This window comes from Periplaneta americana, chromosome 8 (assembly GCF_040183065.1).
Source record: "Periplaneta americana isolate PAMFEO1 chromosome 8, P.americana_PAMFEO1_priV1, whole genome shotgun sequence".
NCBI classification, from domain to species: domain Eukaryota; kingdom Metazoa; phylum Arthropoda; class Insecta; order Blattodea; family Blattidae; genus Periplaneta; species Periplaneta americana.
Genome location: NC_091124.1, coordinates 142,315,812 through 142,328,398, shown reverse-complemented (window position 1 = coordinate 142,328,398; position 12,587 = coordinate 142,315,812). Strand labels below are relative to the sequence as shown.

Here is a 12,587-nt window from a genome sequence, read left to right as displayed (position 1 = left end):
TCTTGGGAATACCAAATTCAATAAGAATATTATATAAAACTTCTCTCTTAACCGAGTCATACGCCTTTTTGAAATCTATGAATAACTGATGTACTGCACCCTTATACTCCCATTTTTTCTCCAATATCTGTCGAATACAAAAAATCTGATCAATAGTCGATCTATTACGCCTAAAACCACACTGATGATCCCCAATAATTTCATCTACATATGGAGTTAATCTTCTTAAAAGGATATTCGACAAAATTTTGTAAGACGTCAACAAAAGTGATATTCCTCGAAAGTTACTACAGTTAGTCTTGTCCCCCTTCTTAAAAATAGGTACGATTATGGACTCCTTCCATTGTTCTGGTACAATTTCCTTTTCCCAAATTGCAAGTACAAGTTTATAGATTTCGCTAGATAATGCCCTTCCACCCTCTTGTATTAATTCTGCTGGAATTTGATCAATACCTGCAGACTTGTACTTTTTCAGATTTTCTATCGCAATTTCGACTTCAGAAAGTGTGGGTTCCGGTATGAATGACTCAGCAGTTTGTATTTGAATTTCGTCCTGATCATTTCTGTTTGGCCTATGTATATTTAGTAGTTGCCCAAAATAGTTTTTCCATCTGTTCAGGATTGAATGAGAGTCTGCAAGTAAGTCACCATTCTCATCCGAGTCATTCCACGTCAAATCGCACAAAATTATACAAATTTTGACCTTCACATTTCTGAATGTGTTTATATTTTTTTTACCAACTCTATTGGTCTAATATACCAACAAGTGTATTTTTATTTCCTCCTAAGTCCACATATTTTTAAAATAATACACGTCAAAATTCGTTAAAAATGTCGCACAATGCAACATTTAAAGCGTCATATTTCTGACGATATTGATGTTAAAAATTTTCTGAAAAATGCATTTAAAAGCTTAATGTACTGTCTTTTATTAAATATTTACTAACTAATTTTAATATAATTATTACAAATATTTTTTTATAATTCAATTTTTAAAACATATATATCAATGTGAAATAGTCCTATTAAAAATCTAAAAAAATTCCTACTAGGTGCACTGAAGTATTCTTAATAATTCCAGAAAAAATCAGAATGGGATCTCCAATAGTTTAATGGAAATTTAATTACTTACGACACAATGTGTAGTGGTCGGTGCAGCAGCAGTGGACAGGAAGCGTGAAAACGCGCTTGGAGGTTAATCGGCACTGGATGATTGACTGAACGTTGCAACATTACACCCAGTACGGATCAAGTCACTCGAGGAAATGCTGCTAATTTACTTATTATGATATCTTCAAAAATTTGTACATTATGCTTTTTAAATGTTTCTTTTCATTCACAATTTAAATTTTCATTCGCCTACCTTCTTTCTTGAAAGAAAATTGTTTTACTAAATCTTCAGTTTTTGACAACAGAATGAAAGAATGTAATTTTAATGTACCAGTTATAGGTTTAAGATTATGGTATCTGGCCTGCAAATTTTCAGTGTGGGTTTTGTGCTTATTCAATGGACAAAATATAAATGACAGGTTAGAAATGTTTTTTGTGACCAATTAAACAGTTTTTTTTTTTTTTTTTTTTTTTTTTTTTTTTTTTTGGTGTTGTTATAGGATCTTGTGTAGGCTGGCTCTCGTGGCAAGTCTTTTAACAGTTTCTCCAATGCCATGCGACATTGAAAAGAAGTGTCATTCAGCACTAATTCCATAATCGTCTTCATGTAAGCAATTATTTTTAATTTTTTTTTTTTATTGTGAACTTGATCCATTGGAAAAGTAGATGATTTTTTTCATATCGTTGAATTCTTGCTTTAAGAAATTGATTCCTTCGGATTGAAAAAAGTGAAAGTGATTGGTGTCATGTTTCAAGGTTTCTGAGATGACAATACTTTTGTGAAGAATTTCTGTATCTCCTTTGAAATATACTACGAAAGGATGTATTGTGGCTTGGCATATGTTGTATTGAATCTTGTATTACAAATGAATAATTTTCAGAAAAGTCTGCAATAACTATGTAATTTTCAGATTGTACATGTCTTTGCATTCCGTCAAAAATAAAATATAGCTGACTTTTGAAGGGATGACGATGCATCTTCTACATGAAAAACTTTACATGCTAGGGAGTCTTTTACTTTTTGAAACTTTTCACGGGGGTATCGTTTTAATTGTAGCTTTCTTTTCTTGATAGGGGATTCTATTGACATCAAACTCTTGTTTAATTCCTCAATAATACTGATTTCTAGCACTGTATCCATAGAACTACTAGAAGAAGAACTGGGATAATCACTTTCTCTGTCCGCACCTTCATTTGATTCAGGTTTATTAATATCACAAGAACTACAGGCTTCACATATAATTTCACCTGACCTATCCAGAAATTGATTGATTTTTACGGAATGAATCACATATTTGCACATTAGAAGACTCCTTTAAATTGAGCTTTATCAATAAATCGCGATTTACGCGTCTTAGTGTACTTTTCTTTTTAAAAGCGTGATTAGGAAGGTAAATGGATTTAAACACTTGTTATATATTACGCGATCTTTACCATCACTCATGTACTACAGAAGTCACGTCACTGCATGAAATTCAAACTCAAACTGATTATTTTTCTCTTCTATATTTTGTCTCCTGCCATCTGTTTACTGCTATAAAGTTTACTGCCTTACCCAGCCTTGCTATCATCAAACACTTGATATATTACAGTATAAACATACAGCACTGTGAAGGGCTTCCCCTCTTAGCTGAGCTGACAATAATAAAATAATTTTAGATAAAATATTTACTGTTCCTTAAGGTATTAATCATTAGATGATTAGTATGGTGACATCAGATGCAACAGGGGATTTCGTAAAACTTTCCACGGGCAGCCTTCTAGCCTATGGCTGCAAGCAGTTCATTAGCTGGGCATCGCGAGCGCGTGCATGCCTCCGGAAAATAAATTGTTACAAATGTATGGTTGCTGATCCCATATTTATAAATGCAGTAGTTTACAGATAATACATCAGTGAACAAGTCTAAATTTTTTCAGAGTTTTAACTTTGCTATTGAATATACGAGGGGGATCCAGGAAATAACGACCGTTCGTGCATACCCGCCGTGCAGCTGACTCCCCTTCCTTGTTTGAAGGTCAACTGGCTTCCTTAACATGTGTTCTCATAATGTTGTGAGTACTGGTTGCAACAAGTCGCCATTGTGCATTTTGTGTTACTTCAAAATGAACGACGTGATTGATAATCCCGCCGACTGTGAGGTGAGGAGTGTGATTCGATTTTTGAATGCCCGACATTTGAAACCTGCAGAAATTTACCGGCAATTGAAAGAAATGTATGGTGATACTGTAATGAATGAAAGAAATGTGAGAAAATGGTGCGAAATGTTCAACAATGGGCGAACAAATGTCCACGATGAAACTCGACCCGGACGCCCATCACTCATCACAGAAGACCTGAAGACTAAAGTGAACGACAGAATCTTGCAAGACAGGCGCACATCACTCGACGAATTGCATATTGCCTTTCCTGACATTTCTCGTTCTTTGCTTGGTGAAATTGTGTCGCAACATCTTGGCTACCACAAAATCTGTGCACGATGGGTTCCACGGCAACTGAGTGACCAACACAAAACTGAGAGAATGGCCTCAGCATTGACATTCTTGATGCGATATCACACAGATGGAGACGCCTTTCTTGATCAAATTGTGACTGGTGATGAGACCTGGGTGTCTCACAACACCCCAGAGACCAAGCGCCAATCACGTCAGTGGCATCATCCCTCATCTCCCAAGAAACCGAGAAAATTCAAACAGACTCTCTCAACACAAAAAGTCATGGCTACTGTCTTTTGGGATCGCAAAGGTGTTCTTTTGCTGGATTTCATGCCAAAAGGCACTACAATCAATGCAAATCGTTATTGTGAGACTTTACGAAAATTACGGCGAGCCATCCAAAACAAGAGGCGAGGAATGCTTTCGAGAGGAGTTGTGCTTCTTCACGACAACACCTGCCCGCACACTGCTGCTTCAACTCGAGAATTGCTGGATCAATTCGGTTGGGAAATCTTTGATCATCCGCCCTATAGTCCAGACCTTGCTCCTAGCGATTTTCACCTTTTCACTAAGCTGAAAGACTTTCTGGGCGGTACGCGTTTTGGAAGTGATGAAGAGTTGAAGAAGACAGTGAACACCTGGCTTAATGAACTGGCGGCAGAGGAGTATAACACGGGAATTCTAAAGCTAGTGAACAGATACAGTACGACAAATGTTTAAATGTAGGTGGTGATTATGTAGAGAAGTAAAGGAAGCTTCAGTTATGTAACAGACTTTGTTTTTTCAAATATATATATATATATATATATATATATTTTTTTTTAATTATTACAACAAAACGGTCGTTATTTCCTGGATCCCCCTCGTAGTAATTTTGCTTTGAAAAAGAAATGATTAAAAAAATAGGCCAAATTTTAAATTTATTTGTGATAGGCCTAAAGTAATAAACAGTGTTGTATTTAGTCTTTCAAATGCGCCAAACCACAAATCTCAATTATATGTAGACACAGAGTTCCAAGTGAGTTTATGTAACAGTGCACGCATAATTTGCGTAACTTCAAATAGTCATAACTACACAAATAATTAATAATTGTGAAAATGAAACAATACGGTTCTCCTTATTTGATGTCTGGAATTCATGAAAAAAAATTCGACCATTTCCGAGAAGGTCGTGTTTCATTGCTGTGCAATTTGACGTGGAATGACTCATCCTTGATCATGTTTACCCTTGCCTGATATCCATTTTTTAATTCCTTTATACCCTTATATAAATCTCGAATGTTTTTATTCTTACTATTTGTTTCTACCTCATTCAGTTTTTCCTTCAAGTAAGCTCTCTTTTTATTCCTAAGTGTACGACTTGCTTCCCGTCTTTCATTGAAATAATTATCTCTATTCTCCACAATTGGATCCTGTAAGAATTTCAATTTTGCCTGTTTCCTTCTATCTACTACAATGGAACAATCTTCATCAAACCATGGTTTCTTTTTCTTAGTTTCATGATAACTTATGCTCTGCTCAGCTGCAATTTTTATATTATCTCGGATATTGTCCCACATGCTATTAACATCTAACTCTTCCTCAGCTCCGTCAGTAGTTGCTAAAGCAGCAAACCTATTTGAAATTTCAACCTGATAACGTTGCTTAGTTTCCTCGTCCTTTAATTTCAAAATATTGAATCTACTAATATTAGCTTGTTGCTCTACTCGCTTGGCTACTGATAGTCTTTCTCTTAATTCTCCAATTACCAAATAATAGTCAGAATTACAGTCTGCCCCCCTGAAAGTTCGAATGTCTACTATACTAGTGTGCCTTCTTTTATCTACCAAGATGTGATCTATCTGGTTATGTGTCATTCCTTCTGGAGAAGTCCACGTATATTTATGTATATCCTTATGGGGGAATGTTGTACTCTTGACAATTAAATTTTTTGATGTGGCAAAGTTGACTAACCTAACTCCATTGTCATTACTACTTATGTGTAGGCTCTCTTTTCCAATTGTTGGTTTAAAAATATCCTCCCGTTCTACTTTAGCATTGAAATCCCCCAATAAAACTTTCATGTGATATCTAGGTAACTGATCAAAAGTGTGTTCCAATTCCTCATAGAAGCTATCCTTTATATGGTCGTCTTTCTCTTCTGTAGGGGCATGAGCATTTATAACTACGATATCGCACCATCTACCCTTAAGTACTAAATACGATAACCTGTCACTGATAAATTCGACCTTTTTTACTGCTGATTTTATTCTTTTATTTACAAAGAATCCTGTTCCTAATTGGTGATTATCGTTTCCTTCCCCATAATACAGTAAGTAATCGCCTATTTGTGATATGCCATTCCCATCTAACCTAACCTCTTGTACTCCCACGAAGTCCTTAAAAGCCAGTAAATAAAATAATAAACAGTTATAAGTTCCATACAAATTAGAAAACTGAATAAAAAATAACGAAAACAAACTACATGAATCAGTAGCCCTCCTCCCTCTCTCAAAAAAAGAAAAACAGACACGTCAAAAATGGATGTATAGCGTTCAGAAGATCATATCTGAAATAAATTTTAAATCACAACAGTTGAAGCTGGAACATTCAAAATTATCCATATCTGTATATACAGTATGTGGAAAAACAAACAACACTGAAATTATCACTTATCTGCTGTCCATGTTTTTTCAGCAACCAAGTAGGCTATTTATTTATTTTATATGATAGTTTGACATATTGTACATTCGGTGTTGGGGTTTGTGCCGCAATTATGGTTCTCACAACAAAGGAGACGGTGTTTATTGTCGAGCATTATTTCCGGTCACATGGAGTGGAGCATCATAATGGGCCAAGCTTGCACCACGTTAAGAGAAGTACCAGGAGCAATCTAACAATGCAGCACCAAATAACACAACAATATTAGCTGTCGTCGAGAAGTTCTGTCGTAGAGGATCAGTCTTATGTCACCTTGCATATTATGACTTATCTCAATTTTCAGAAACATTGGAAGTAATATATTATTATTTATTTGTCTAATAACTAGTACATGATATTTACAATCACTGACTGAGGGAAAAACAAGAAAGTAGTGAACAAGCTACGAATTAAGTAATCAAAGACATTCAGGCTCTGGCTTCCCAGTATGGTCGACTTCCTTGGAGGATTTGAAAGCAGGGCATTTTGCAAGATGTTGTCTATCCATGTCTTCCTGTTGATAGCACAGACTGCAGGCTGATGATGGCAGGATGCCAAGACGATTGAGGTATTTACCCAGGATGTCATGTTCAGTGTTAAGGCGAAAGCTTGCAACTGCTAGTCTTCTGGATTCAGGAGGTATATCCTTCAGTAATTTCCTACGTTGTTGCAAAAAGTTTATGTCCAATTCTTGTTGGTGATTATTTTTTTGTAGTTGCTTGATATATTGTTTTACTGAGCTAAATGACAAGTAATAACTATCTAAAACTAAGTAACTTACTGGCTTTTAAGGAACCTGGAGGTTCATTGCCGCCCTCACATAAGCCCGCCATTGGTCCCTATCCTCAGCAAGATTAATCCATTCTCTATCATCATATCCCACCTCCCTCAAATCCATTTTAATATTATCTTCCCAAGACAAATAATAATAATAATAATAATAATAATAATAATAATAATAATAATAATCATAATAAAGTGTATAAAAAATTCAAGTTATTCTTGAGACTGATTCTGTACAAGGGAACTTCTTGACGACAGCATCACTGTTGTGTTATTTGGTGCCGCATTGTTAAATCGCTCCTGATACTGCTCTTTAACATGGCACAAGTTCGGCCCATTCTGATGCCCTACTCTATATGACCAGAAATAATGCTCGACGATAAACATCTTATCCCCTATTGCGAGAACCATAATTGCAGCACTAACACTGAATATACAATATGTTAAACTATCATATAAAATACATAAATACTTGGTTGCTAGGGAAATATGGACAGCAGATAAGCGACAATTTCAGTATTGCTTGTTTTCTTGCATGCCGTAGTTATTCCATGGCAAAAGATGATGTCAATTTTTGGCGATATGTTGTGGCAAAAGATGACATGCATATCTATATTATTTTTCTCTCTAATCCGTTGTTATAAAACATGATTACTATGGTTTTATATGGTCACTCAAACTTCAAATGCTCGTTCCTGAAACACAACAAGAGATGATGTATCACATTTTGCCTTGGAGCCACAGATTTAATTAATATTAACTACATTACACTTTATGCACTTTTGTAGCTTAGACAGGTAATGGCATCTCACGAAAGAGATCAGGGTCTGACCAATAGGAATGAAACAGATTCTCTCTGAGGAGGGCTGCAGAGTCTAAGAACTGGCGTTAGTAGAAATGTATTAACTATGTATAAAATCTTTAATCTTTATAGCATATCAAGAGTTACATTACCTGTGAGCTACCAGAGATCTCACATTTTGGAAGATTCAGTGGCATTTTGAGACATGTGGTGTTGGAATAATTAGGGCGACCAGATTCACATCAATAAAAAATAGGACACAAAGCTTCAAAACGAGAACACCGTTCGAAAAAAGAGGACAGAAAATAAGTACTTAGATTTAGGCTTAGGCCTATATTATACTTTAAATTATGTCAATATCTATTTTATTACAAAATATTTACAGTACAGATTTAGGCTTATAATATCATACTTTATATTAATATCTATTTCATTACAAAATAATTAGCATAAAACTTAATAATAATGATTTTACAATTAGCTATATATGAAAGTCAAGGGAACTATATAAAAAATGGGCAGAATGGACAGATTGAGAGGCGAGAATGAGGAAATTGATCTACATTCGGATCTCGATTTTTCGATTTACTAGCTTGGCTGTGAGCAACAACCATAACAAGGAAGAACAAAGAGAGTTCTGATGTTGACAAAGAGTATATTCCGTCGATGCTGCTGCCACCTGCAGGCAAATTACTTGAAAAAGGCGTCAAATCAGATATATATCAAAATATCAGGCATACAAGTTACGAAAAGGAGAACATTTCTTAATTTTTCAAAAATCCGCCTGGACCCCGGACAAAGGCCTAAAAAGGAGGATATTTCTGGACAAAAGAGGACGTCTGGTCACCCTAGGAATAATGCTTTCTACCTTTGGTTCCAGTAATTTATGCTGTGGCCTCAATAACTGTGAGACTTACACTTAAATAAGGTCTTAAGTCTAAAAAGCAGTTTAATGTTTCATAGTAGTGACGAAAAGTCGTATATACCATTTACCATTCTGTAGATTTTTCGTTATTAACTGGCAAGCCTACTCCATTATCTCCTAGCTTAGCTTCCTCATGAGTGATGCCTTATTGTTGTCACTTATGAGGTTCAAACCTGTCTTTGGACAGTTGACTAAACAAGAACAATAATATATACAGGGCTTTTCTACGAGTTGGCGTGAGGAGTAAATAGGTGAGATGGGGGAATTTTATGCTACACTCTGACCTGAAAACTTCAGTCCACTCATTTACCTACAAGGGAAAGAAGCCAGACATAAAAGATTTCGCATCTTCAGTGTTGCTGTCGCTATGACTACCATTATTCCATTTTTCGAAAATATCAGAATATCATCTGTCCATGATAATCATCTGTGCTGTTCTTGCCTTATATACTAACTTATATCCCTCGACAAAGCCATTAGCCCCATCCAGATGGGCAATGAGTCTGTCGGATGCATTTATGGTAGTTGAAGCTTCTGTAATGTCTTAATGCTGCCAGCACTTGAGAAACATTAAATTGGTGTCTACACATATCTCGTCTAGGTATACAAAATTGGTTTACCCTCTTGCCAAAGCTTTCTTATTTTCTGTAGGTATACTCACTTCCAATTTACAATGTTTTCTCTTTAAATTGTTTTTTTTCTTTCCACCTGAAATCCATTCCTTCAGTATTAGTCTCAATGTTGTTGCCTTCCACCTTAAATCAGTTTTTTCCAGGTGTCGACAATACACTTTTCTTCTGTGCAATCTTTCATTTCATTCCTTATATACTGTATCATCCTTGTGTGTGGATACATTACAGTAATTTTCTACCCTTGCTGCAGGTTTCATAAGAGAAATGCTAAGGCACTTTTGTTCCTTTTCTTCATCACATCATTTTATTACATTTGCAATAACGTTTCTTTCTTTGCTCTGAATTGTCAATCCTTGTTTCTTCTCTGTCGACATATTTACAATTCATAAACAAAACACTGCTAAATATGTAAGTCTAAACAGTATACAGTAACATAAACTCTGCTAGCTGTATTATTAATACTACAAGAAAACAATAACTAAAGCACTACTATTATAATATTACAAAGACTTGCGCAATATTGAAGCCATTTGTTCTGTTACAACAAATAAAACACAACAATCAAAATGTCACTACTATTTCACAAAGTCGCAGAGACTCTCAAAGACACGCGTAGTAGATGTTTGTAAAACAAGAATATTGTCGTGAACAGTGCGGTGCGCAGGTGTGACTATTTTCTCTTCGCTCTATCTAGATACTTCTCGAGACTTCTCTTGGCGTGACAACAATAGATGTATGATGTATCTCAGATCATGGTTACATAAACCTTTGGGAAAGAGATGAGTTGGAATACCAAAGAAACGATGGAGGATCAGCTAGACTTTTAAATTTTCTGGAGATGGAACAGGCCATATTGGCCTAATCATTGAATGTTATTGATTATGATGATGATGATGATGATGATGATGATGATGATGATGATGGTGTGATGGTGGTTTCTCATTCAGATATTATTACCATCTATCTAATAATCTTCATCATTTAAAATGGCTGTTATGACTTTGGTACTGGTAGTTCAGATGGAAGATCACTGGCTTACGATAACTGTAGACCCTTGTTCAAACCTCAGTTATGGCGGAATATTATTTGTGATGGACAAAGGCTACTGAAGGTTTTCTTGAGGTTCTCCCATTTCTCTCCATTATTCCACTGTCACTCTCCATTTCAGTAATCATCATAGCCATTTCAATTTAGTGTCTATCAAAATGGTGCAGTGTTATGTAATATTGTGACTGATGTACAGATGGTATCAGTCTGAGAAAGTGTAGTACGCTACCTGAAGGTGAAAGGGAGTTCCAAAGGATCTTGAGCTTAAATGGCTGAATCGACAGATGGCACCACATACCTGAATCACAATATCTACAACAAAGCAACTATTTGGACCTCAACAACCATTTTTACATAAAGGAATGATAAAACACAGTAAGCTTAGTGTTGTGGTGCTAGTCTTCAGGCCTCTTCTACATATAAAGAAAGAAGAAAAAAGGTTGCTATTAAATAAAAAATATTTAACAAGATAAGTAAATGTGGTAATAATGTTTGAACAAAATAATAATAACTGTGAAACAAATAACATTTATGAAATTTATTTATTTGTTTATTGTTTATGAGCATTTTAAAACAGAATTCATATAATCCGTCGAGTTAGCTCTGTGGTAGCATGTCTCCTCTACCTCGGGACTAGGAGAGGTGGCAGTGTACAACTTCTAATCACTAGATTGTGCACAAATATGCCTGGGTTAAATTTCAAATCTCTCCGCAGTGCATATGAAGAGAAGGCATATGCCACTGTTGATAGTGATTCATCCATTGGACGGGAACATTCAGCCTGGTGGCTCCCTTCATGCTATTCGACAGGAGTAGGCCACATCCCGGCACCGGGTTACCCCTTCTTCCTTCCTCATCTTCACCATCATCCTCACCCATTCCCTATACTACACTTGCACGAACACTTACACATACACTCACCCTAGTACACGACATAACTCTCCACAGATACACATCATGCATATCATGGCCTGCCAAAGTGGTCTGCAACTTGAAAATGAGTCACAGTCCTGCCATATCGCAAGAGAAGTGGGTAGGTATTAGATAGATACATACATACATACATACATACATACATACATACATACACATACATTTTTCTTATACAGGAAGCTAGCTTGAAGCAACAAACAAATCAAATAACTTAACGTTGTTCAAGTTTATAAAATTATGAAATGTTGGCGACAATTCAAATTTTATCATCTGTCAAATGGGAGGTAAGTTGTCCTCAGCATGAATAGATGAATAAATAGCCAGTTATGATATAACCAGAAATTAATCATGAGGTTTTTAATGTGATACATACCTGTATTTTTGTATGCCAAATATCATAATCTTTTTCTCTTGTTTCCTCTATTTTAAGAATAATTTTTTGCATTTCATCTTTGAAAACGTCTCTTTCAATAAGACTTGTTTTGGCTTCATTGTCAACTGAAGACTTGCTTGAAATTATTTGTCTTAGTTTTTCCATACATGTTTCATATCTGCATGGAAAAAAGTATAACATTAGAAAACGTTTATTATAAATAATTTATCTCTGTTCTAAATAACGTGCTTAACATGTATTTACTTATGTAAATGACGGCATAAAGTCCATGAAATATTCTGCAGAATTTTGTTATATTCAAAGAAGACTATATTGTAAGCTTATATACTGATTGCATAGAACACTACTAACTGTAAATTACATTACACTTTCAAATTATTCATTTTATCTGAGTAATAACTGACGAACGTTAAATACAAAGAAGTGTTCCAGTGGAGTGAAACAGTTAATGCTGTGGTTTGGTAGTTTAGTATTTACTGTAGCTACTACTGGCGGCTTCAAATCTAGTCAAAGACAATGAACATTTATAGGGCAATAATAATCCATACCACGGCTTTCTTTGCAAAAGAAATAAAGATTTACAGCAGATAAAAGAACCCTAACATAGGTAAAATTACCGGCCAGCATTTTCTCGCCCCAGTAAGTTTCTTACTTCATGGACAGAGAGAAGAGAGATCTCTGAAGGCTCATTTTTAGAGTGAGACTATAAATTTATTTGGAGGACAATGACTCGTGAAATCGCAGAGAGTTCTGGAAGACAGAGCAGGAGAAAATGGATGAAATAAACCTGTAAAGGGCTGCAGTGTTTAACAGACTGGAAACGACTATTATTACAAATTATTTAAATTT

General features: G+C 35.4%; 1 protein-coding gene across 3 annotated transcripts in view; it reads right to left on the bottom strand.

Moving 5' to 3' along the window:
* Positions 1–12,587, bottom strand: part of LOC138705112 (ankyrin repeat domain-containing protein 26-like) — a 164,792-nt gene that overhangs the window by 32,717 nt on the left and 119,488 nt on the right. For all 3 annotated transcript variants that reach the window (XM_069833750.1, XM_069833751.1, XM_069833752.1), the window contains exon 13: positions 11,718–11,895. In XM_069833750.1, the coding sequence (XP_069689851.1) occupies positions 11,718–11,895 (178 nt within the window). The remainder of the gene's footprint in view (positions 1–11,717; positions 11,896–12,587) is intronic.